This window comes from Pelophylax lessonae (genome assembly GCF_965119305.1).
Source record: "Pelophylax lessonae genome assembly, chromosome: 4".
Taxonomy (NCBI): Eukaryota; Metazoa; Chordata; class Amphibia; order Anura; family Ranidae; genus Pelophylax; species Pelophylax lessonae.
Window position 1 is genome coordinate 285437694 of NC_138771.1, and position 27012 is coordinate 285464705.

Genomic DNA, 27012 nt, shown 5'->3' on the forward strand with positions numbered 1-27012 from the left:
ACTAGTCCCCCCAAAAGTGTCAAAAATGTCAGTTAGGGGTCCGATCTGTTCGCCGCAATGTCACAGCCCCGCTAAAAATCGCAGATCACCACAATCGCTAGTAAAAAAAATAAAAATAAATAATAATTACATAAATCTTTTCCTCAGTTTGTAGACACGATAACTTTTGTGCAAACCAATTATTATACGCTTTTTGGGATTTTTTTTTTTACCAAAAAATATGTAACAGAATACAAATTGGCCTAAACTGATAAATAAAAAATTTAGGGTTAAATTTTTTAAATTTTTTTTATTGGGAATGTTTTATTGCAGAAAGTAGAAAATATTGGTGTTTTTTCAAAATTGACGCTCTTCTTTAGTTTATAGTGCAAAAACAAAAAAACGCCAAATACCACCAAAACAAAGGTGTCACACGACACAATTGTCAGTTAAAGCAACGCAGTGCTGAATCGCAAAAAATAGCCTGGTCATTAAGGGGGTAAAACCTTCCAGGGCTGAAGTGGTTACTATAAAAGATTTAGATTAATAAAATGGCAACTCACAATTCCAACCATATGACAGCGCATGGAATGCTAGGAAAGCCAAGATGACCGTGTCGACGTGCGGGCGTTTCGTCACCATAGGGACATTGTCAAAGGCAAAGCCCGCACTCGTATTGTGAGTTGCCATTTTATTAATTTTCTAATATGGAATAAAGAAGTTATACTATGCCATTGGAGTCTCCTCTATCTTTGGAGGTACATGGTGTATTTAAAGCTGATTATCTAGTGGAGTTTTTGGAATCGCTACCTGCACATATTCAAGTGACCGCTAGTCTGGAGACCGGCCTGTTCTTGGGGTTAACCATTTGGAAACACGCCCGTTCTGACCTTCCCCAACCGGTGGTCAAAAAGTTCCGGTAAGCAGACATCTTTTTTGATGCACGTGGTGATCCTTTTCTCCTTCTTTGATCCCATCTTCTGGTGCTGGACTTCCTGGTTCTTTGCCTCTTTGGGGTCTATTATGATCATTTGTGGGACTCTTCATTGATTTGAATTGGACATTTCTCACAATTTATGTTTGATATTTGTTGGCGTTGTACTATTTTGACTATATTTATGTATGTACTGGCAGCCTTTATTTACCTACAATTCACCTGCAATAGTTAATAGTGTGACCGAGCGCGGTTGGTTTTTATATATATTGTTTTTCAACATATACCTGTCTGAGACCAATCACCAGGGGTTTGGAAACAAGGAGTGAGGTGGAAGAATATTTCCTGTTTTGTTCCCACTCCATACTGGGATTAAAAGCCATAGGAGACCCGATGAGGAGGAGTATGGTGGAGGATTGATCCATCCTTATAATTTTAAAAACGGATCAAAAAGCGCTTCAAGGTCTGTGTGACCTGATGACATCTGGTGAGCATTATCGATTACCACTAGCCCACAAGATTACGAGGTGGAGCACCTGAACTGAAGAATTCATTTTGTTGAATTCACTATAAAGGACTTTATTTCACTTTTGCTCAATCATTTATTTTAAATATTTGCACAATGATTGGGGCACTTTAATATTCATAAAAATGTGGTAAATGTACCATAATATTTTTTAAACCCCAGCACCTGCACGGGGGGGGGGGGGGGGGTTTATTTATTTATTTATTTATTTGTTTTGCATCATCTCACCCAAGGTATTGTATGTTGATATATTAATTTATTGGATTTAGCATGTTTACACTTTGATCACCTATATACTTTGGTGTATGCTGGAGTATCACACAGATATTAATTACCATAATTACCATATTTTAACAGCTATACACTCACCAATTCTCAAGTAAACACTAGCACCAGTGTCTACTTTACTTTACTACATATCAGATTTATTTGTGTTTACACAATTAAAAAAGGGGCTGCAGGTATTAAACATAGTGCAAGTTAATACAACCAGGCGCCTTAACTTTTATATACTCATTCATACTTGAAAACAAGTGTTGGTGTATAATTGGGCAAAACACATCCAGAATAATAATAGGATACTTCGGCCATGTTAATTTATATGGATTTTTATTTTTTGTACACATCATTTGGATATTTTTATTTGTCAGTCAGAGGATTTAATGGAATAGGGATTTCCAAAATCATGGTGGACTAAGCAGATGATGTGTTTGAATATGTTGATGTGATGCCAGGTATCTTTACATCCTTTATCCTTAGAATTACTAGTGTTGATTTCATATGTACATATCCTCACTGAGGGCAATTTCATGATATATTTTCACAGCAGGCCGATGGATGGGGGTTTTAAAATATCTATAACTATTTGGGTATTTGCATTGATAAATATGCATAGCTATGAACGCAGTTTCTGGTCCCTGTTTTTGCTATTTTGTTGATGTTTTTGATTACTATTTTTTTTTTTTTCCTTTCATGTGGTGGTACATTGAATCTATTTAAACAGGGCTATTTATGGATTTGATATGATTACTAGAGGTACTGAACGGCTGGAAGCAAGCAAAGTAGTATTAAACCATTAGCGTTTTTTACTTTAACACATTGAGCACAATAAAATAAACCTCCCCTAGTGAACTATTTGTTAAAATTCTTACCCATTGCGTGCAGTTTACGTTTAATACTGCTGGGCTCCTGCTCTCTCAATGCTGCTTCCCTGAACTTTCAGTTTTTTTACAGGACAGCGTTAACAGTGGACAGTGCAGTCTTGAGATAGTCTGTTAAGACACAGAAGGGAGGGAGGAGGAGGAAATAGAAGGGGAGTGCAATGCTATACTAGGCTATGGGGCTGTGTGTTTCTAATGCACACAGTGAAGGAAAACACAAGTCCCTGTATGCATGAGTGACTCTATAGGATGTTGGAAGAGAAAGGATCCACCCTGAAATAGGAAATCTGGGGCAGTAGTCATGGCATCAGTTTAAACTGTAACATAAGCAAGGATTAAAAGATAAAGAAGCTGCATAACCTGTAAAGCCCCTTTCACACAGGTGGACCGATCGGGTACGCCTGCCAGTTTTTAAGGTAGATTTGATCAGACAATCTATTGCCCTCTATGGAGCGGCGAATGTAAACGGAGATGTATCCATTTACACCCACCAGGATTTGATCCTATCCTATCTGCCAAAACAGACAGAGGGGGGACCACTTTCCCATCCATTTGGTGGATCGGATTGGATGACAGTCAAATGTAAACGGACAGGTGATCTGTTTACACCTGACAGCTCATAGAGGAAAGAGGGCTGTGTCTACTCTGCATAAGTGGTGCGGACGCAGCCCTATCATCCGCCTGCTCAGTGGGGATCAGCAGAGAGATCCCCCGCTCAGAAGTGTGAAAGAGCCTTTAGTGATTAAATCAACTGAGGGTTTAATATCACTGGAGTTATTATCAGTGCTGTTGTTGATATAAGGTTTACATTCACTTCAACTGGATGAAATGGGTTAGAGCAATTCATTGCATTATGTCCTACTGAGCACACCACTTTGGTTTTAAATAATACAAGAGTACAAGTATATAATTGTGACCATCTGAGAACATGAAAGCCGCCAAACACCTGTCTTTGAAACTTTGGATGGAGCCAACTAAAAACTCTGAGAGGGAGAGAAAGTGAATGAATGCATCAATTTGTGGCCTATTCACTTGACTGTTAAATGTCAGCTTGAACTTCTGAACAACAGGATTCTTTCAGGATAGCCAGTTAAACACATAAAATAGAGACTACAGTTTGATTCGCTGGCTACATATAAAAAGACAAAATATTTATATGAAATGTTTCATATTATTAGATTTAAAATGTTTTTAAATGTTTTTTTCCCCAAGTCTTGATAAAACAAATATCCAAAATAACTGTATATTCCCTTTAATGGAAAGGTTGGTGGCACAGGCAAAAAATGTATTTATTTTTTTTTTTTTAATTTCATTTAATTTAACTTTAGTAGTGCCTTTTTTCTTCAGAACCGAGGCTGAATTGATAACAGGGTATCCTTCTAAAGCTTAGCAGTAGAAACTATATAAACACTTATGTTTCCATCTTTGAAGCTGAGCTTCAGGCAAAGAAAATACATAATAGAATTACATATTTATGAGCGGTTTTCCTGGATTTGTAATTCCAATCAGCCAATCCAGTGACTTATACACTACTTCCACACTACAAAACCAATAATCTTAGTCCAACAACCCCCCAAAAGAGAAGGGGAACAGTCTATACACCAGCAAGCAACGGGGTGAAAAATGTTGTCAGATCCTTCTAACAAGCAGTCAAAGGTGAACAAGTCACCCAGAAAGATGGCCAGGTAGTACCAAAGGAAAGTGTGGCATGGCAGTTGTGTGTGTTAACATCAACCTAAATCGGTTGTTTTATTCATGTATCAGAGCAGAGATCCACGTGTTATCACACAGCCATAGAGGTGACACCCTATTTCCCAGTTCAGCTTTGCAGTCTCATGTGTCTCCTCTGCATTTATGAGACATTTCACAGATTATATTATACTGTATATCAGGGGTCTTCAAACTATGGCACTCCAGTTGTTCAAAGACTACACTTTCCATCATGCCTAGTCATGTCTGTGAGTGTCCGAGTTTTAAAATGCCTCATGGGATGTGTAGTACCGCAACAGTTGGAGGGCCATAGTTTGAAGATCCCTGCTGTATATGATTATATGATATTGCAATGCAAAGCTGCAGGTTCCAAAAAAAGCAAAATCCTTTCTTGTATAAAGAGAGATATAGACTCCAGAGCAGGAGACATAATTTTGCCCCTGTACAAACCATTAGTAGGACCTCATCTGGAATATGCAGTTCAGTTTTGGGCACCAGTTCTCAAAAAGGATAACGGGGGACTGGAAAAAGTGCAGAGAAGGGCAACCAAACTGATAAGAGGCATGGAGGAGCTCAGCTATGAGGACAGATTAGAAAAACTGAATTTATTCTCTCTTGAGAAGAGCAGATTTGTAGGGGATATGATTGACATGTATAAATACATAAGTGGTCCATATAGTGAACTTGGTGTTGAGTTATTCACTTGATTGTCATCACAGAGGACAAGAGGGCACTCTTTACATCTGGAGGAAAAAAAAATGTAATCTCCAAATATGGAAAGGTTTCCTCACAGTAAGTGCTGTGTAAATTTGGATTAGACTCCCTCAAGAGCTGGTTTTGGTCAAAAAAAGGACTGGATTAGTTCCAAAATGTACATAACATAACTGGATACTAACATTTATAGGTAAAGTTGACCAAGGGATCATCTGATTGCCTCTTGGTGGATCAGGAAGGATTTTTTTCCCCTGCTGTAGCAAATTGAATCATGCTTTGCTGGGGTTTTTGCCTTCCTCTGGGTCAACTGTGGGTATGGGATCGTGTATATACGATTGTATAATTTTTTTTCTCCCTTTTATTGGTTGAACTGGATGGATGTGTGTCTTTTTTTAACCAAACTGACTATGTAACTATAAATTACATAATTTATAATAACTAGAGATGGATTAGTATAAAATAATACATTTACAACTTTAAACAAGCTCATAATAAAAAAACAGTCATGGACAGCCTTAGGCCTTTTGATAACAATACAAAAAGGCACATACAATTTGTATCATAGCTTTTACATCTTAGTTTGTTTGTTCATATTGTAACATGGCAGTTTGTGCACTGTATTAGCTGGATTTTTTTCAAATAACTGTACATGTTCAATGCTCTAGGCATTGAAAATGTAAACTACTATTACTACTAATAATAATAGCTATCATATGGTAAAAGTCACATACTGATTTTAGAGGAAAATTACATCTACACCAACAACTTTTAATACCACTTCTGTACTATAATGATGTTAAAATGTTTGAAAGTCAAACATTTTGCTTCAGGGTTAGTCAGTTTATTAAAAGACGAAGTGCCATCTGCTGGCACAACATAAAAGTGAACATGAACTGGAAAATCTAATTGGATTCAGCTCAGCTGAGATGAGCAGGTACAATACTGACATCTAATGGTCACAGAGGAGATTGACATTTAAAAAAAAAAAATTATAACTAAGCAATTTTCACTCAGTCCTTGCAGCAAAAGAAAATACAGGACTATTTTTTAGTGTATCAAATGCAATATACCAACAAATAAAGAACAAACGTAGAGCTGGATTCATAAAACTTTGTTCAATCCAGGCACATTATCCATGTTAAAGTCTGCATGCATTTACTCTTGCCATTTGCTAACATTAGTACATTCTGTAGTGATTGCAGGGCAGTGCAAATTGTGGCTTATGTAAATTAAATAGTCTGAACTAGATTGATTGCAAAATGTATATTATGACATTTGACAGCAGAGGGTCTCTATAGGGAATTATTGATAAAACCACAACTGTCCTGCTGCACATAGCAAATGGTAAAAGCAACCACAATCATAAAGTATAAACTAACACCTAGATTATTGCCACCTAAGAGAAAAGCTAATTTTGTGTGAATGTAAATGTTCCAACAAACTTTTGATGAGGCTGGCCATCATATAATAGATTGTCATATATAAGCATGCAAGTACCATCAGGCTTTCTAAGGGAAAAAAGCCACAAGTGCTTGATAAAATGTGCACCGAATGTTTAAAGTGTTACTAAACTCAGGACCGTGCATTTACTACAAGGATCCTCAAACTACGGCCCTCCAGCTGTTGCAGAACTACACATCCCATGAGGCATTGTAAAACACTGACATTCACAGACATGACTAGGCATGATGGGAATTGTAGTTCCTGAACAACTGGAGGGTCTTAGTTTGAAGACCCCTGATTTACTATATCTGGTCCCCCACAGTACACAGAACATGGAAATGCAACTATTTCAGTAAATGCATTGCTAAAAAAAATTAAAGGAACAATTTGAAAACACATCCGAACTCAATGGGAAAAATATCATGCTGGATATTTATTCCGATATGGACTGGGTAATGTATTAGGAACGAATTGATGCCACATAGTTTGTTAGAAATGAAAATTATCAACCTAGAGGGCTAAATTCAAACACACCCTGAAAATCAAAGTAAAAAATGATGCGGCAGGCTAGTCAATTTTGCTAAAATTGAATTGCAGCAACTCAAAATGGTACTCAGTAGTTTGTATGGTCCCCACATGCTTCTATGCATGCCTGACAATGTCGGGGCATACTCCTAATGAGACGACGGATAGTGTCCTGGGGTATTTCCTCCCAGATCTGGACAAGGGCATCACTGAGCTCCTGAACAGACTAAGGTGCAACCTGGCGGCGTAGGATAGACTGAAATATAATGTCCCAGAGGTGTTCTATTAGGTCAGGCGAGCGTAGGGCCATTCAATGGTATCAATTCCTTCATTCTCCAGGAACTGGCTGCCTACTCTCTTCACACGAGGCCAGGCATTGTCATGCACTAGGAGGAACCCAACACCCACTGCACCAGCGTAGGGGCTGACAATGGGTACAAGGATTTCATCCGGATACCTAATGGCAGTCAGGGTGCCATTGTCTAGCCTGTCTGTGCATCCCTCCATGGATATGCCTTCCCAGACCATTACTGACCCACCATCAAACAGGTCATGCTGATGATGTTACAGGCAGCATAACATTCTCTATGGCTTCGCCAGACCCTTTCATGTCTATCACATGTGCTCAGGGTGAACCTGCTCTTATCTTCTAAAAGCACAGGGTGCCAGTAGCAGACTTGCCAGTTTTAGTGTTCAATGGCAAATGCCAATCGAGCTCCACAGTGTCGGGCAGTGAGCACAGGGCCCACTAGAGGATGTTGGGCCCTCAGGCCACCCTCATGAAGTCTGTTTCTGATTAGTTAGTCAGCGACATTCACACCAGTGGCCTGCTGGAGTTAGTTTTGCAGGGCTCTGGCAGTGCTCATCCTGTTCCTCCTTGCACAAAGGAGCATATACCGATCCTGCTAATGGATTAAGGACCTTCTACTGCACTGTCCAGCTCTCCTAGAATAACTGCCTGCCTCCTGAAATCTCCTCCGAGCTCCTGAGATTGTGCTGGGAGACACAGCAAACCTTCTGGCATTGGCACGTATTGATCTGCCATCCTGGAGGAGTTGGACAGCCTGTGCAAACTCTACAGGGTCCAGGTATCGTCTCATGCTACAAGTAGTGACACTGACCCTAGCCAAATGCAAAACTAGTGAAAAACAGTCAGAAAAGAGCAGAAGTAACAACCTAACAACCCCCTCTGCTACTTAACTGACCAGATCAATATGCCAGTCCCAACTTGACTTGATGCTATACTCTGATTAAAAAGTGTTCCTTCATTGTTTTTGAGCAGTGTATTAACTGCTAAATACCTTTTTTTATCAGCAGTATATAGCAGTCATGTGACTTCTATCAGTGTCCGGCAGAACACTGCTTAAAGCTTGTAAGAGTTTTTGTTCTCCTCTGACTGTCCTATCAGGCTGCTTGACCTCTGACCCTCTGGACAGTGCTAATTGGCGCTGTGCTAAATGCATGCACCCTCCCAAAAAAAATGCACACCAAATTAAGCATGTGCAGAGTGCCTCTAAGGCTCTGTACTAACGGCAGATGGATTGGGGATAGTAAAAGAAGGGGAGGATCAGAGAAGATAGGATCAAACAGCCTTTTTACACAATGCGGAGGATTAACCCCTTAGGTTCCAAAGTGAGTATAACAAGCATGCTTTACTGCATATACAGACTAATTTTACTGTTGTGGGTTTAGTAACTCTTTAACTATTGCTTATAACAGTGATGATAACTGTTATAAGCAAAAACTGTGTAAAAAAGAAAAAAAAAATCCCTGATCACTCCATCAGTGTTTTCTTCATATGGCAGGCCTGGAGATATAAGAAGGCCTCCCAGTTTACAAATGGCCAGCCACTCTCTTGCATCTAGAGGCACCTTTACTTAATTAAGCAAATGTGTAGGTGAAGGTAGATGTTTCTGTACTCTAAACACAAGAAATCTTTTATCAGCATGACAATAGGTAATTCAGGAATCTATTATTTACAGTTTAAAACTATTCATGTGTAATATATATATATATAATTAGAGGTTTAAGAAGACACATTTTTATATGATTTTCAAAACAAAACCTTTGGTATTAAAAGGAACATACATAAATAAATATGAGGGCTGCCATTGTAGATGTCATTCTGAAAATAATAGCTGTCTAGCTGCATTGTTTTGAGAAAAGGACATGGAACAAGCAAGCAGATCAGGAAAGATAAGCATGAAGTTACACTTTCCTAATAAGCATACATACTCTTACAATAACATAGAAATTACTAAAGCCATTTTAGAAGGAAAGATCAGCAATGGTAGCCGCCATACTTTCTTACTCTTGTTACCTGGCAAACCTGATACTCTCAATCAGTGCTAGGGGTGCCAATACCTGACTTCTGGAAGAAGTGCTAGATCTGGGGCAACTAAAACCTGTGCAATTGCATGACTATCCTTGCACTAGCAGAGATTCCTGGAGTTATACAATAAAAGCCTTGGGTGCAACAGCCATCACAACAGGTTCTCTTTCAAGATATTGTTTAGAAATGCAATTTACCTCCAGTTGGCTTCTTGCAGAAATGGATTCTTGCTCACTCTCAGTCTGCTTAAACTTAAACAGCCGTCCAACCAGAGGGATACTGTCTGAAGCTCTTAAAATATAAATAAATGTGTAAATTCTTGCACAACTTAAAAAAAACAATGAATTAATTAAAGCATTGGCAAATTTACCTGATAAACAATTGCTACTAAGGTCCACTTGTACCAAAGAGATAAAGGAATTAAATGTTGCAAGATGTGTCAAGCTGTAAAATCATAACAGAAATATGAATGAATTACCTATCCCCTGTTAAAAATGTAATATTTAGTTTGAAAATACCAGTATGTGCAATCAAATTAGTAACATTACGTCCATGTTCACAATATTACAAACCAAAATGCAAGTTGTTTCAAGCAGATCGGCACAGTGCAGTTTCAACTTCAAGAATAAATGGCTGTATGTTCAGCAGAGGTAAATGTGATTACAAACCTAACGAGCACAGATATAATAAAAAGGAATTTTGACATACCTAAATTCTATAACTTAGAAAACAGTACAAGAAACAGGAGTAGATTCTTGGCACAGGGGCTACATGCTGCTACCCTTAAGTCATAGGACACTGGCAAGAATTTGCTGGAAACTGCAACGGCCCTTAGTGTACTCATATACCTAAAGCCCACTCCACGTGGCTCCAGTTTTTTAGCAAGCAGTATGCAAATCACAGAAGAGAGGGGGTGGACCTATGTCCTGTATTGTACTCCAAGACATGGCATTTACAGGTATGCCAAAAATCCTTGTTTCTTAAAATGTGCAAAAGAAATGTTGCACTGCCCCTATAATGCAATCGTTATAAATAAAACAAAATGCTAAATAAACACCAGTGAAAAAGGTCTTGCTACAAATGAATGACAAAAACATCAATCGTGAATTCAAATACAAACCATAAATGAAATGATTTAACATACATGTAGAACAAGTGTTCGTTTGAGAAGTAATCCACACGTGTTGAATTTCAGTGCTCCACCACCAAAAAAAACGAATGCCTCTTACCAGAAGCACAACTTGGGGTCATGAATGCCTATGAATCACTCCAAGATAGTCAGACTGGTGACCTCCACAGTAAACCCTCAGCAGTCAATACTCATCCCCAGCAAGTATCACAAACATGGACCATTGGAAAGGAACAAGGCACAGAGCTTAATCCCATAAAGACACTGGTTATGGACTTAAAACAGTGAGCTACTCACAAACATAAAGTTGTATCAAGCACAGAGATTCAGCACTGGTACATCTGGCAGAGGTGATGACATGAGTCTGCTAAGCTTCATCGGACGCATTTCATCACAAGGGGACCTTGTCAGGGGCTGGTGCAATGCATTTGTTTGGGAGAACCTTACTATTTTAAAGTAGAAGCCTGGGCCAGAACTAACTATGCTTAAAACGACTCCCACCACCCTTCTAGCGCCTATATACTAACTGCCCTGTAAAAGGAAGATGCAATTACTTACCTATTCTCATAGAACTCCAGGCAGGTCATGAAATTTTCCCAGTGGCCAGCTTTAGAGGAGAAGAGAGAGTGCCAACAATGGATGGAATGTCTGGGTGATGACATCACCCATAGGCTTACTCCAATGTCAGCTGTCCTTCCTCTCTCCTGAAACTGGCTGCTGGGAGCCAATCACATGACCAGACTGGAGCACTCAAAGAATAGGTAAGTATAAGCATCTTCCCTCTACAGGGTAGTTAGTATAGGTTTTAGAAGGTGGGTGGGAACAGTTTTAAGCTTAGCGAATTCTAGCCCAGACTTCAAGTTTAAGTCAATAAATTGTGTTTTTATAGGATTTTGTTACATGCCTTGTTTTCCTTTCCTATGGCCCGTGTCTGGTGTTCATGCTGGGGTTTGCTGTGGAAGTCACCAGCCCAGTTTTCCTAGGGTGATTCACAGGTGTACATGACTGCAAGTTTAGAGTAACAAACATACTGTAGTTTTGGTATTGATGGTGGAGCATTACAATTTAGCATGTATGGATTACTTCTCCAATGAACTTGTTCTACATTTATAAAACACCAATTTTATTTCCATATTTTGTATTTGAATTTACATTTGCGTTTTTGTTGTTAATTTGTTGCAAGACCTTTTTCACTTGTGTTTATTTAGTCTCTCGTTTTCTTTATAAAAATTGTATTTTGCTTGTATTTATATTTTAGGCAGAGCATCATTTATTTTACACATCTTTTTGGTATTCTGTATTCAGATATTTTTTTGAGTGCAGCTCCCCACACAGTAGTTTTACGGTATTTGGCACACTTTAGGGATGTAGGGATGCACAGTACAGTTTCACATATTGCTATTATCTTAATTGTATAGTACAGAACACAGGAGTTGATTCTTAAGACCATGGGAAAATCACAAACAATAAATCAAAGGGTGGGCAAGAAACAGACAAAATTGCAGCAACAGGCCCACAGGAAGAACAGGAAGGGTCAATGGACTCAGACAGCTGAAACACCTGGTGACAAAACAGGGATCAGAAGAGGCTTACACCAACTGTCAAGAAATTGTTTTAAAAACGCAAATAGAAAAACAGGTGGTAGCCCTATGATCCTTGAAAAGGACCTGTAAAGAACCCCAACCTCTAGAAGGAATAGGTGCAGGTATGAAATAAGGAACTTTTTCCCTAAGGGCAGACCCCCTAAAGAAAGGTGAATAAAGAGGACCTTCACCGTGGTGCTGTCTGCACAGTTCCAATGCTCACCCACTCTAGTGTCCTGTTGATACCCTTCTGTCATCAGATACCGCTCTGTTCCGTGCCGCCATCTTACTTGTGACTTCATTGAGAACCCTGTTGGCTCTTCTGGCAGGGCCTGCACGAGGACCTGCTGCTAGGCCCACCCCACTCCTACTTATTGAATGAAAGACTAAGGCCTCCTGGGATATGGGACGTGCATTTCCCGGGAGGCCCAGCAAGCACCATGCATGTCATTTGTCCACACTTTTTGTTACAAATAAAAGTAAATAAAAAAAAAATAAAAAACACTACGCTATTTGTGTACAGGAGGAGAGGAGGGGTGGGAGTTTATATAGAGGGTGAAGAACCGCTTTAACTACCCAGGCTGGGTGGAAGAGAAGGGAGGAATCCTGTAGAGGAATTGCCATGTAAGAAATGGAAGAGGGGTCAGCAAGCATTGCAGTCCAGCTCCCAGGACAACCACTGTGTTAACCACTGGGAACTTGCACTAAAAATTAACACTAGATGGTATCCTATGCCCTAAAAGCTAGCAAAAATATACCCTAACCACTCATCCCTCTGCTGGAGAGAATGTGGCTCCATAGGTAATCTGATCCACATACTATGGTCATGTCTAAGTATCCCCAACTTCTGGAGGAAAGTCTTCTGCTTTATTTCTGAAATCTCAGGTATTCTGACACCCCCTAACCCAAGTCTTGCCATTCTAAACATAGAGATTGATTCTATCCCATTCCAATATTGAAAAGGCAAAGCTTATTTACTACTTTCAGCAAGACTTACCATAACCCGCCACAGGAAGAAAGACCTGGCTCCTAATCCTACAGAAGCTGTGCATACTACACACATGCACGATTCCTTTGAGAGAGCACTAGCTAGCTACTCAGGCACATTACTAGCCTTTGACAAAGCTTGGAAACCATGGACCGATTGGTACAAACATTGAGAATTATATTCTGTTGATTTTCTGAACCCCAGTCTCCCTAACTAAAGGTATGCACATTTTCCTGAGCTGATGCTCATCACGAACGACATTCCCTTATTAGCAAGTTGCAAATGTATCTTCCTACATTCTGTTTACTACTATGTACAAGTGTTTTATAGCCTATATCTTTGCTCTTCTTTTCTCCTTTTATGTCAGGGGCTGCATCCGCATCTTTCCCAATTCTGTTTTATTTTTGTTTACAAAACTTAATAAAAAGTTATTGATACAAAAAAAAAGAGAAAAGAAAAAGGAGGGGTCTCAGTAGAACACAAGTGGAGCCAAAGCAGAACTACTGCTGTAAAGGGTCACAGAGAAGAAAGTTTTCATTCTTACAGAGGCCCTTCATAAGGGAGTAGACCATTTTATCACAAGGGGAGACCTCAGCATGGGCAGGTTCACCTGAGGAAGAAAGTTGCAACAGTGATGAGGAAGGAGAACTTCTTGCAAAAGGGAGTGCCACAGTGGGTGCAAATCCAAAGTGTTATGATGATAATTTACAATGTCTTACCAAGACCTGCCAGGTAACATGAATTAAGTGTCTTGTGGAAGAAGCTGCAAGATGAGGAATGGGGACAATTTGTAGGATAGGGTTCCCTAGTATAACACTAGGTGAGAATTACTTCATATTAGAGATTAAAGTATGGGGGGGGGGGAGCAATCTGTATGCCCCCAAGAGTAAGGTCATCTAATGTAGAAGTTGCCTAACTGATAAAAATCGGGGATTACAGAACTGAAAAATCTCTAGGTGCTAGTCGATAGGGTAATCACATGATTGAATATGTTTGGTGAAATGAGCAGACAAATGCCGAGGTATCTGCAGGATGCATGTGGATGGAAACTAATAACAGGGAAATGTGACTGTTTCTAGTACTAGATCGGCAAAGAAGTCAACCAGAGTCAAGGCCAATCCTTTAAGGATGCAACAACAGAAGGAATGCTCAGCTTGCAAAACAGTTGACCCTGTAATCTTTGAGCCTCATAGGGAGAGGGAGGACACATCAAGACTCTGGGCAGAGTATGTGTGTTGCAGACAAGGGATGCTTGTGTAGAAAATGGGGTCCAAATATTGAAGCTAGTCACCACGCATAGTGAAGAGTAAAGTGCCAGTGACCAGGGGATCTGAAGGAATCTGCCTGGAGAACTAAGGAAAATTCCCAAATTTTTATAGAGATGCAACAGTATGTATATATACATATATGCAAACACACACGCAGAAAATTATGTTTTATGATTATTAAGACGTGATGGACCAAAGTCTTGGCTCTCCCGTCAAAAGGATCTTTTAAACCGGAAACCCCTCTACCCGAAATAGGACTGAATTATTCAGCCTGAATACCTGAGAGTCCACCACAGGTGGGACTGCCCACGTATTTAACAGACTATCTTCGAGGGATAACGTCTATCGAAACGTTCAGACGCTGCCATATTGCGTTTAGAACAATGCCACTGACTCGCGATAATTTCGTCACAGTAGCCGGGATAAGGGAACACCTTGCTGCTTTAGGGGAACTGCGGGCCCCTAGAGGACCGGCGCTTCTGATCCAGCAGCAGCTGCACCCACCATGTTTAAAGTTTCCTGCACCGATAGAATCAGTGCATCCACCAGCGCCCTTGCATGCGCATGCAAAAATAGTGCAGACATAATTTCTAAAATCTCGCTGCCCCAAACCACACGGTACTGCAATACCTTGCATTTTGCCGGCTGTGAACACATGCATGTTTGTCAGCTGTGTCGGCAGACTATTAGGAATTAATGGCACCCCATGCATCTGCAGAAGACAGCTGCAGTAAAAAGAGGAATCATCCTCGCCGCAGAGCACCCAAAGTGTGTGGACGCAGACCCAGTAGAGTCGCTATATGCTAGCTCACCCTAAGAACATAACCAGCAGGGGAGGTCGCCGACCACAGTCCCGCAAGGAGACTCCGGCTAAGGCTCCATGTACACGGGACGTTGTTAAAAGTCCCTTTGAGTGCTGGAATTTTTAGGACGTTTGAAACGTCCGTTCAGTCGCGTTTGTACCCGCGTTTAGCGGGCGTTTAGCAGCGTTTGCGTTTAGAAGCGTTCCTAGAGGTCAAAAAAAATATTCCCCTTTAAAAGCGTTTAGGCGCGTTCGGGCGCGTTTGTGCGTTTGAAACGCCGGGAAACACACGTTCGAACGCAAATAATTGCGTTCTAAAAACAGTCCCTGAACGCAACTGCCTGCAAATGACTGTAAACGACCTGGTGTACATGAACAGATAAGATAAAATGTAGATGGGTTCAGGGGCTTCTGAAAAAAACGCCCAACTGCTCCTAAACTGCCATTTACAGCGTCCCGTGTACATGGAGCCTAAAAGGTCCACAAAAGGACCACCTATGAGGTCTAAGGGTCAACCACCATAAAGGACATAAAAGGACAGCCCCCTAGAAAGGGAAAGGCAGTCCATATGTCCACCCCTCTTAGGATCAAGGGCCCCTTGATCCGCAGGGGCGCCCTGGGAGCTTCATATTTTTTTAGATAAGTGAAGCAGTCATTATTGTGTGGGGGGGAACTCTGCCTGCGTGTCTGCTCTATCGCCCCAGTCAGCAGCTGGAACAGCTTGGCTAGCAGCTCTGACAGCCAGCTGCGAGTAGGCCACAAAGCCGTGGCCTAAACTTGGAGCCTGATCCAGACGCGAATCCGCCGGCAGCTGTTAGTTTGATCACACGCTCGGACAGACAGCTCCGTCAGCCACGAGTAGGCCACAAAGCCGCAGCCTCAATTTTCGGCCCGATCCGGCCGCGTAAGGCGATCCGTCGGCAGTACCGTCCGCTCAGCTCGGTCAGGCCCGAAAAACAAAACACAAGGGCGCACCGGCCTAGTGCATTATCCTTTAAAAGGTTTATTAAAATAATAGAATAAAAATACTCACAAACGAGTTCTTGATAAAAGCATATCAGACAAGATATAAAGTCTCAGCATGGAGATCGGGAATGAATCGTCCCCCGAAGCTGTATAGGCTTACGGGTTTCGAGGCTTAGCCTCTTCTTCAGAGCCTCGGACAGCTTGGTCAGGTACCCGGACAGCCGTGAGTAGACTGCAAAGCCGTGGACTAAATTTTTCTGCCCGATTTAGCCACATAAGGTGCAGACCCGTGGATAATGAGACATCTGCTCGTGTGAGATCTGGACAGCCCAGTCCGCAACAACCGCATCCACCCCCCCCTTACTGGAGCAAGTGGCAAAGCCAGCTCCTACCTCACCGAAGGGGGGGGGGTCGTGGGGGAAGGTTGGGTCCAAAAGACCACGGTGACTGTTAGAGGGGCTGGGGGGGAATTAAAGGGAACCCATCCTCCCTCTCTCTTTCCCCCCTATCTCCTCCCCCCCCACCCCCCTCTTCTCTTTCTCTTCTCGGTTGGTCAAATTTTGACATTGTATTTGTCTTCTTTGATTTTTGTACGTTTTATTATAAAATTCAATAAAGATATTGTTAAAAAAATAAAAATAAATAAAAAAAACCTTCCCTTAGATGTAGACCCGTTCACTCAACATAGATCTCTCCGCCGGCAAACACTCCATGCTCTGTCAATATCATTTTGCTATCTGCCTCTATGAAGAGATATATGCTCGTCTTTCTGAAGGATATATATATATATATATATATACTTAGAGGTATATCCCTCACGCCAATGGACTAGGTGATATAATATTTAGAAAATATAAATAGATAGTAAATGTATATCAGATGCAGCTGCTATAGAAAGGGTAGAGATGTGTTGTATATAGCCACAAGTAAAGGAGCTACCTATAGCGCATGCTAAGAATAAACAAGGCTAATAAAAAGTGCTTGACCAGTGCAAAATTGTGATTCCAGAGGAGTAAATATCAATGAGGATGGGTAAGCCTGAATGGCTATATTGTAAATTATAAAATACTAATAATGCATAAATATTATATAAAAATGGGTATAATTGTTGAGAAAACACACTAAAGTGCTTGATGTGCTAGCAGTGACACAAATGAATAAAAAAATGTATAAAAGGGGTGTTGAAATGGGATGTGTGCACCTGAGGAATTCCATTGGATTCTGAAGTGCCAGCAGTGCATATACAATAAATAATAATAAATGCAAATATCATGAATACACCAATGGTGCTTAATAAATAATTAGTAAAAGCAAGGGTGCTCAATATGACATACAAAATAAATACTATAAAAAAACTAAATGATACAGTATATCAGTGCACTATGATTGTGAATAGTAATAATCAATAAATGCTCAAAAAAAGTTCATAAGAATTTCCATAAAAAGTCAAAAAATCAAAAAGACAGAGTTCATGGGTGACTTGTAGTGCAAATTATACAGGTATATTCCTGGGTGCAGTAAAGTGCAGGTGCTTTGTGCTCAGCTTCCAAATGGTCAAGTGGTGATACTTGTTTTTACCGTGGAGGGTAGTAAGAAAACTCACTCACCAGAAAGAATGGGTCTTATATACCATATAATATTAGGACCGAGCGACGTTTGTTTGGCCACCTGGACTAGGATAGGTTCTGCTGAGGGATGTAGTACCCCAATCCTCAGGGCTGCCAGCTCCTTATTCCCCCTTCATCCGTGTGTCCGGCCAGGTTATGTAATGGAAGAAAGGCTCCAGATAGTGTAGTACCGTTTAAGGGTTTTATTAAACTTCCACAATACAAATCAGAAGAATAAAAACAATAAAACGCCAGCAGAAAGGAGCCCAAGAGTGGAGAGCGGTGAATACCGTTATGCGTTCCACTCGGCTCCCGTGACGTAGACAGCGTGCGTTCCACCTTACGTGCGTTTCGTCATAACGTTGACGTCTTCAGAGGTGGCTATGCCTGATCACCATAGTGGAAACAGTATGGCTCTTTCCCTGCAAATAGCCTCACGTCTATGGGAACAGTAGTATAATCCTATTAGGCATTGTTCTCTGAAGCATTGCTAAGTGGGATTCAAGCCAGTGGTAGTGTCAGGAATACATGCACAAATTTGATCAGAGCAGTGTTCACGATTCTACACACTGGTTTCATTATGTAGCAGTGGCAAGAAGTTGTGCACACCATTCTGCTCATTCACGATCGTGTACTCCCCTTTTCTATTGTATATTTGAATGTATACAAGTGTGTCATTGGCTGATTCTATGTAACTTGTAATATATACAAGTGTGTCATTGGCTGATTCTATGTAACTTGTAATGTGACTGTACATTTGGAACTGATCGGCTGATGCTACATAGCCATCACTTCCTGTTGATTGTCCCTTTTTTTGTCCCTTTTGTTGTCTCAAATAAACGGAGCTCCCTCCCTAATGTAGGACATTTCTACGGAGCATCCAATGCGATAGCAGCCTTTGTGTCTGTATTACTGGATACTGCTGAGCGCGCTCAATTCCCTTATACAAAAGAGCTGAGAACTGTGCTTTTTAGCACAACTGGATTGTTTGCGCTATTACAGTGCATTGCGAAAGTATTCGGCCCCCTTGAACTTTTCAACCTTTTGCCACATTTCAGGCTTCAAACATAAAGATATAAAACTGTAATTTTTTGTGAAGAATCAACAACAAGTGGGACACATTCATGAAGTGGAACGAAATTTATTGGATATTTCAAACTTTTTTAACAAATAAACTGAAAAATTGGGCGTGCAAAACTATTAAGCCCCCTTAAGTTAATACTTTGTAGCGCCACCTTTTGCTGTGATTACAGTTGTAAGTCGCTTGGGGTATGTCTCTATCAGTTTTTCACATCGAGAGACTGAAATTTTCCTCCTTGCAAAACAGCTCGAGCTCAGTGAGGTTGGATGGAGAGCGTTTGTGAACAGCAGTTTTCAGTTCTTTCCACAGATTCTCGATTGGATTCAGGTCTGGACTTTGACTTGGCCATTCTAACACCTGGAGAAGTTTATTTGTGAACCATTCCATTGTTGATTTTGCTTTATGTTTTGGATCATTGTCTTGTTGGAAGACAAATCTCCGTCCCAGTCTCAGGTCTTTTGCAGACTCCATCAGGTTTTCTTCCAGAATGGTCCTGTATTTGGCTCCATACATCTTCCCATCAATTTTAACCATCTTCCCTGTCCCTGCTGAAGAAAAGCAGGCCCAAACCATGATGCTGCCACCACCATGTTTGACAGTGGGGATGGTGTGTTTAGGGTGATGAGCTGTGTTGCTTTTACGCCAAACATAACGTTTTCATTGTTGCCAAAAAGTTAAATTTTGGTTTCATCTGACCAGAGCACCTTCTTCCACGTTTGGCGTGTCTTCCAGGTGGCTTGTGGCAAACTTTAAACGACACTTTTTATGGATATCTTTAAGAAATGGCTTTCTTCTTGCCACTCTTCCATAAAGGCCAGATTTGTGCAGTATACGACTGATTGATGTTTAAAGCTTGGGAAATCTTTTTGTATCCAAATCCGGCTTTAAACTTCTCCACAACAGTATCTCGGACCTGCCTGGTGTGTTCCTTGTTCTTCATGATGCTCTCTACGCTTTAAACGGACCTCTGAGACTATCACAGTGCAGGTGCATTTATACGGAGACTTGATTACACACAGGTGGATTCTATTTATCATCATTATTCATTTTGGTCAACATTGGATCATTCGGAGATCCTCACTGAACTTCTGGAGAGAGTTTGCTGCACTGAAAGTAAAGGGGCTGAATAATTTTGAACACCCAATTTTTCAGTTTTTTATTTGTTAACAAAGTTTGAAATATCCAATAAATTTCGTTCCACTTCATGATTGTGTCCCACTTGTTGATTCTTCACAAAAAATTACAGTTTTATATCTTTATGTTTGAAGCCTGAAATGTGGCAAAAGGTTGCAAAGTTCAGGCCTAATACTTTCGCAAGGCACTGTAGTATGCAAAAGTGCACTTATTAGCGCAACGGAGTTATTTGCGCATCAATCGTATATTAAATTTCCAAGACAGATGGCAAGTCAGGTAATTTAAGGAGCCAACGGAGTTTCCTTTACAGCTGACAGAGAGGGAAGATTAATTCAGGTCCCAAACAACAAAAAGGCCAGCTGTAGTGCATGAAGTGACGACCAGTCAGGAGTTCCGGGTTGACAACGCCAACAGCACAACATCCAAATCTGTTCACAGTCATTAATGGTGTTTGTTGACTCAGAAAGATTTGTTCGGCAACTATCCAAATAAAGTCTGCATGAATCACAGGCTTGTCACTTTTTTTTTTTTTAGCAGAATGTAGGCCTTCCACAAGCATTGCTCAAGATGATGTCTGAAGATGTTCTTATAGTATTTTTGTTGCTGCTTCCTCATAGCTGGGTAGAATGTCATTGCTTGGTCGGCTCTGTCAACCCCTCCCATGGTGTTGTTGTAGTCTATCACTACTTGCGGCTTCATGACTTCTTTCCCACCTTTCGTGCGTACCATAACAGTGGAGGTGTTATGCACTATACTTGTTAGGCACACATCTTTCTTGTCCTTTTATCGCAGTGCCATTATTTTGCCTTTCTGCCAGGTCACCATTTCTCTTGTCTTGAGCTTTTTTTTGCCAAACATTGGCGGCATGTCGCGCCGGTTACCCCTTACGGTTCCATAGGCATCAGTTTTGTTGTGCAGAAGAACTAGTGATTGACCGATATCGTTTTTTTAGTGCCGAAACCGATACCAATATTTTGGTCATCGGATATTGGTATCGGCTGATATTTTCGGACATTTTAAAAAATGTTTTATTTTTTTATTTTTCACAGGTACTATTGTGGAGGGATCTGGGGGTCTAAAATACCCAAAACCCCTTCTCTGCACTTAAAAGCATTCAAAACGCCAACTTTGGCTGTTTTGAATGCTCACATTTTTTTTCATATGCCGCCAAGTACCCGGAAGTGATGTCATGACATATTTCATTATGGGGGAAAATCTGTATTCTGACATGACCGTGCCAAAGAATGGCAAATAATTTATTGGTTGTCCAATACCACTTCTGCAGGGGTTTCCCCACCACTCCCTGAAGAATTATTAGGCCCAGAAATTTCCAAAGGTCATCTTTGGTCACCGGCATCTTGTGCAAACCTCCGATGCGTAGCGCATTGTTGCTCTTTGTACCGGTTGATCTCGGTAACTATTTTTTCAATAACCTCATCGGTCAAAAATAATTGTAGGTATGCCAAGGGGTTGTCATGTTCAACGTCAACTTTCATACCAGGTGCTCCTAAAAATGGCCTGATCCGTACCGCAGTCAATAAAGCACCAAGTCCGCACATCGCTGAGCCAAGTCGCAGGATCGCTGTAGTCCCTTTCCGTATCTGATGACGAATTTTCCCACTAATCGCTATTGCTCTTTCTTCAAGTAACTCCGTTTCACTGTCGCTGTTTTCCAGTTTGTCTAAAAGCACTTTTGCGTTAAAAGAACGCTTTTTTGAAGCCATGGTCGTTCTCAATTTTCCAGGCACAAAGAACTGGAAAAGCACAGGCAGGGCACTGGTGAAATCCTGAGGTGAAATGGCTTGATACAGTGTAATCCATTAGGATAACAACTTTGTATCATGTCATTTGTTTTATTTCGTTTTTTTAAATTGCCGCCTGTTCCACCCCCCAGGGTCGTGACATTTACAGGGAAGGGAACCGGAAGACAGGTGCTGGCATCTGCCGAGCACACAGTGGGCGGAAAGATGGCTGGAGAACGGCGGGGGATCGTAAGGGGAGTGAGTTTTATTGTGGGGTAATCCCGAGTGTGGCTCAGGGTTACCGCTTTTGGTATTCTATATTAACTCCGAGCTACACTCGGGAATACCGCTAGGGAGATTAATATTTGTAATTTGGGGTGGGTATATTAATTAGGGGAAAAACCTATAGTGTTGCCCCCTGTAGGTTCCCAGTCAATATAGCCTTAAGGGTTTTTTTTTTGTTTTTTTTGTACAGGGCTGCAATATATGTTAAACATTTTTGCCATTGTTTTACTATAAAGTAAGCTTTGTATAAAGCAATGTTAGTTTCCTAATGATAGAATATCGGTCCGTGTAGAGTTTGGTGGTATAGTAGTATACCAGGCAGAACTATTCTATTGTTAGACTCAGATTCATCCCCGAGTGGAAACTGTTCGGTTTTTGTGTTGAAAATCAGTGTGTATAGCAAAATTGATCTGGTTTTGTTTTTTTGCACTGAAATTTAGTTTTGATACAGATATCCTGGTTTTTCAGTTCTGCTGAATTTCAGCTCTAAGTGGAGTTATTCCCCTTTTGAACAGAAGTTCAGTATTCAGAGAAGATATCTTGTTGTCTGAACTGAATTTCAATTCCGGCTGACCATCATTTTTTGTTTTTGCTGGTTTTCAGTGCCACCATTTTTTTTTTCACTGAAACCCCTGTGGCTGTGCCACCATATGGTTTTTGTTCAGCCACCATTTTGGTTTTGTAGTACATTTATATTATAACTATTTTTGTGTTTTTGTACAGAAAGGCAACTTTTAGTACAACTATTGCGGGTTTTTTGTACTGAATTTCAGTTTTGGTAAGGTTATTCCACTTTTAACGAAAATCCGGTATTTAGTGATATTATTGGTTTGTGGCAGTTTTTGTCAGGAAATGCAGTTTTCGGTAGAACTGAATCATTTTCATTGAATTTCAGTGTTTAGTGAAACCTTTCTTTTTATTTTTTTTGTCGGGTGTAGTTTTTTTTTTGTTTTTGTACAGCGTTTTCTGTTTTTTTTTTTTTTGCTTGTTTGTTTTATATAACTCATATGTTTTTGGTGGTGAAATTCAGTGTTAAGTGTAACTATTCTGTTTTTTGTTTTTTCTTTTTTTTTTTGCACCGGATTCAGTTTTTCGGGTAGAATCATTTTAGTTTTGTGCCGATTTGTGGCTAGTCTGTGGTACTTTCTGTGCTGGAATCTGGGTTTTGGGTAGAGATATTGTACATTCTGTGAGTGGATGGTAAACCGGCATCCCAATAGTTGTTGTTACATCTAGGAATAGATAGAAGTCACAAAAGGTTTATAAATGGGAGAATTTCATGATACTCTCTGGGTTGTTTGGCAACACGGAGTAGGTTAAAACGAACGTGTGAACTTTGAGCTTGACCAAGCGAAACAGGAAATTGCGATACGTCTGTCTTAGCATACAACGTGAAGGAGTCGATTCTAAACCCACCCACGTGTAGCTGTGTAAAATAATAGGAGTTGGAGTGTGTGGTCACGAAGGTGCTGGATAGCTGAAACCATACCACCAGATTGTAGTTTCTAGCTGACCAGCGTTCGGCCGTGTAAAATAATCGGAGAATAGTCACCAGGCAGTACTGTGCCTAAAAGGTTGGAGAAAGGGTGCCCCTGGATAGAATGGCAGGGCCACGTATTAAAAGCCAAATCGTGTCGTCATGGGCAATAGGCCGTTTACGTTAGGGAGGGAAAAAAAGGTGCCCCCCTCCAAACAGCGTCACAGTAAATGAGGTCTGGGTTTGGGGCTCGGGCCATGAGACCCCTTAAAGAGTGGCACAAATGGTCCAGGGGGAACAGCTTGGTGCATTCCCTTAGAACACAGGTGTCAAACACAAGGCCCGCGGGCCGAATGCGGCCCCCCAGGCCATTTCATGTGGCCCTTGCACCTCTCCTGCAACTGTGGCATCCCCCTTGTCTCTGCCTCCACCTTGTCTCTGTAGTTGGCAGCAGAGAGGACAGAACTCCCTTGCTAGATCCTGCATCCCCCCTTCTCAGCAGTCCACAGCAGAGAGGAGGGCAGAACTCCTCCTGCAGATTCTGCACCTCTCTGTGCAGCTGCAACACCACCTTGCGTTTCCCTCCTCTGGTCTCAGCATTCAGCAGACTCTGGAAGCTGATTCCAGGCCTCCTCTGGTTCTCCTCCAGACCCTGAACTTCTTCCCAGATTCACCCGCATTTTTTTCCTGGCAGCAGCACAATTGTGATGTAAGGAAGGGTGAAGGGCTCTTCACTTCTGATGGTAGAGAGGGCTTTTGACATCTCATGTAAAGGGGCGTGGGGTGCTCTGGACATCTAATCATACAGATATAACCGGCCCCTTGAGGGCAACCATAATGCTGGTGCGGCCCGTGATGAAATTGAGTTTGACACCCCTGCCTTAGAAGGTACCTTTGACACCTGGAGAGGGAGAAACTCCTTGCCGAGTTTAGAACCAGGCTCCAGGCAAAAAGTCACTTGATATAGCGCAATTGTGGCTTCAAAGTTCTATAATGGTAAATCGGCATGGTGTACAGAAGGCAGTTTCAATCTGGAAGAACCGCGTTATGTATACCTGGCCCAAGGGGATAGCCGAGTCTGGTGATACAATAAGGGAAACGGAGGAAGCGCTTTCTGGGCTAACTCTGCTGTGACAAGGCGGATCAGCTAATACTGTAACTACCACTGCCTCTCCTGAATCTCTTATCAATGATTCCACTATCGCTACTCCTCTTTCTCCAACTTCTTCATCTAACAGCACAAACATTGAACCTACTAATAATTCATCTCCTCACACTGTCTCTCTCCCTTAACCACCACCTGTAACATCTAAAGCCTCTCCTTCCCACTCTTCTGCTAACTATGAGCTCTTTTCAACCAGGGATTTACAAACTGTGTGAGAGTCAAGGGGAATAGTGACTAGAAACAAAAACCATATGATTGCATAAGGGCACGAAGGGACTTTGATTCCACTGTCTCTACGCTAGATCCTTCTCTGGGGGATCTTGTGACAGAAACCGCTGTGGGTGAGACTGTTCATGTTATTTCACTGATGAAATCACCCACACAGTATACACCTGCCCATGGCCCTGGTACTAAACAATATGAGGGTGCTCCCAACGAAAATGGAAAAAGGACACAGGGAGAAAGGGTAGTGTGGCATGTTCCTTTTACGTCCTCAGAAATCAGGAACATCCTGGCCGAACTGCCTGACTATAGGACGAATCTGTGGGGGTTCGCAAGAATTTTTGGTCAGAACCAGTTCAAGTTATGGCATGAGCGGAATGGATTGTGCCCAGATTCTGAGAGCTAAGATAGGAGATGAAATGGCAGATGTCATCATGGCTCGTTGTAATATCACCACTCATGAACAGACAACATCTGGGGTGAAGGAATTTTTTAAGGCCCTCCTGGGAAAGCTTCCAGACCTGCATGGTGCAACCCCCACCACAGACGTGGTCACTCTTTCCGCTATAGAGAGGTGGATTGGAAGAAGCAGGATAACACATCTAAGGTTTTTAATTCTCAAACCCCTTTCCCAGAGTGAATTCCAGAGTGAATGGCAGAATGAATGGCAGAGTGAACGAGTTGAGGGTTTAGAGATAACACCCAATGCAGGAAATCACAGGTTTGCTATGGATGTGGAAAGACAGGTCACAGAAGACGCAATTGCCCTGACAAATGAGCTGGTTCACGGGGTAAGTGAGAATTTATACTGGACGATCCAGAAACTCTGGTTGTAGGAATGGCTAACGACGACTATGATTCATCATAGGACATTGGTAAACAGCTGTCAGCCCACATAAACTTGTTTATCGAGGAACTAAAATATCCCCTCCCTTGCCTCATTGACACTGGTGCAGGCAAAACCGTTTTGAGATCTTAAGATCTTACAGGCAAGGTTCCCTTCTCAGGAGAAATAACACAAAGCGTAGGTCTCATGGGTCAGACAGTGTCTTTGCAAACAACTGAACCTCTCCATTGTAGGCTAGGACAGCACACAGAAGCTGTTAGGTCTGTACTAGTATGGGATGATGTTCTTTTTAATTTGTTAGGAGCTGATATTTTATCAGAAATACAGGTGGTCATCGAGTACGCTCTAGCAGGTATTAGGGCTGCCACGACGCGTCGACTACAAAAAATCGTCGACGTGTATAAAAAGCGTTGACGCGTCAGCACGTGACGTCACACGCATCTCGCGCGAGTTGCATTAAAATAGCGGAACAGCAGCGGTAATGGCGACATCTGATCCTGGGGGAGAAAAAGCCAGCAGCAGCGGTTCCACGTCCAGCAGTAGAGTACAAAAGGCTTCCAGCAGCAGTTCCAGCAGCACACCACCAGTACAAAAGACAGCGAGAGCCCGATCACGGTCATCAAGGGTATGGGAATACTTTCAGCAGAGGCCAAATAAAATGGTCCTCTGTTCCCTTTGCAAAAGTGAAATGGCATACCACGGCAGCACAACTGCTATGCATGAGCACCTCAGAAGAAAGCATCCTGGCGCACTGACCACAAAGGACGAGCCATCTTTGTAAGTACTAGTACTACTAATTTCAACAATATTTATGCATTGCATTGCTAGCTGATGATTGCTTAGGCCGGGCCAGCTCACTTTTCATAAATGGGAGTGGACTACAAGGCATTTTGCATTTGCAGCCCTCAGTGTCTGTCTTGTGGATCCCTCAGGTCATGATTGACAAGTGAGAGCAGTGCAATGATCCATCTGACCATGACCACCAGCACACCTGAGAGCTATTTTGACTGTCACTGCACTCTGCAGCATTATTAATTACAACATTGGCTGGCCATGGATATCTCAAAATTCTACTAGAAAAAATACAATTAATATTGTTAGCGTTGAGGCTGAGCATTCATAGATGTGTAAATTGGTAATGTTATTAATTATTATTATTATTAATTATTATTATTGTTGTTTTTCCTCAGGAAGAGGCAAAGCTGTGTACAAGATTTCTACTTTCATAAAAAGGATGTCACTGCTTGCACACCCCAAGTGGCCATTACACTTACCAATAGCATACTCAACATGATTGTAAAAGATATGAGACCTCTTTCTATTGTAGACGGCCAAGGATTTCGTGAGATGATCAGCACATTTTACCCAGGATACACACTTCCCTCCAGGTCCC

The 27012-nt window shown here is 41.4% G+C and overlaps 1 protein-coding gene across 1 annotated transcript in view; it reads right to left on the reverse strand.

Moving 5' to 3' along the window:
- The window catches only part of LRRIQ1 (leucine rich repeats and IQ motif containing 1), a 378050-nt gene that overhangs the window by 267343 nt on the left and 83695 nt on the right, over positions 1 to 27012 (reverse strand). Inside the window, exons 12-13 of the mRNA XM_082254861.1 lie at positions 9694 to 9767; positions 9521 to 9614 (exon numbers count right to left, since the gene is read on the reverse strand). Coding sequence (XP_082110987.1) covers positions 9521 to 9614; positions 9694 to 9767 — 168 coding nt within the window. The remainder of the gene's footprint in view (positions 1 to 9520; positions 9615 to 9693; positions 9768 to 27012) is intronic.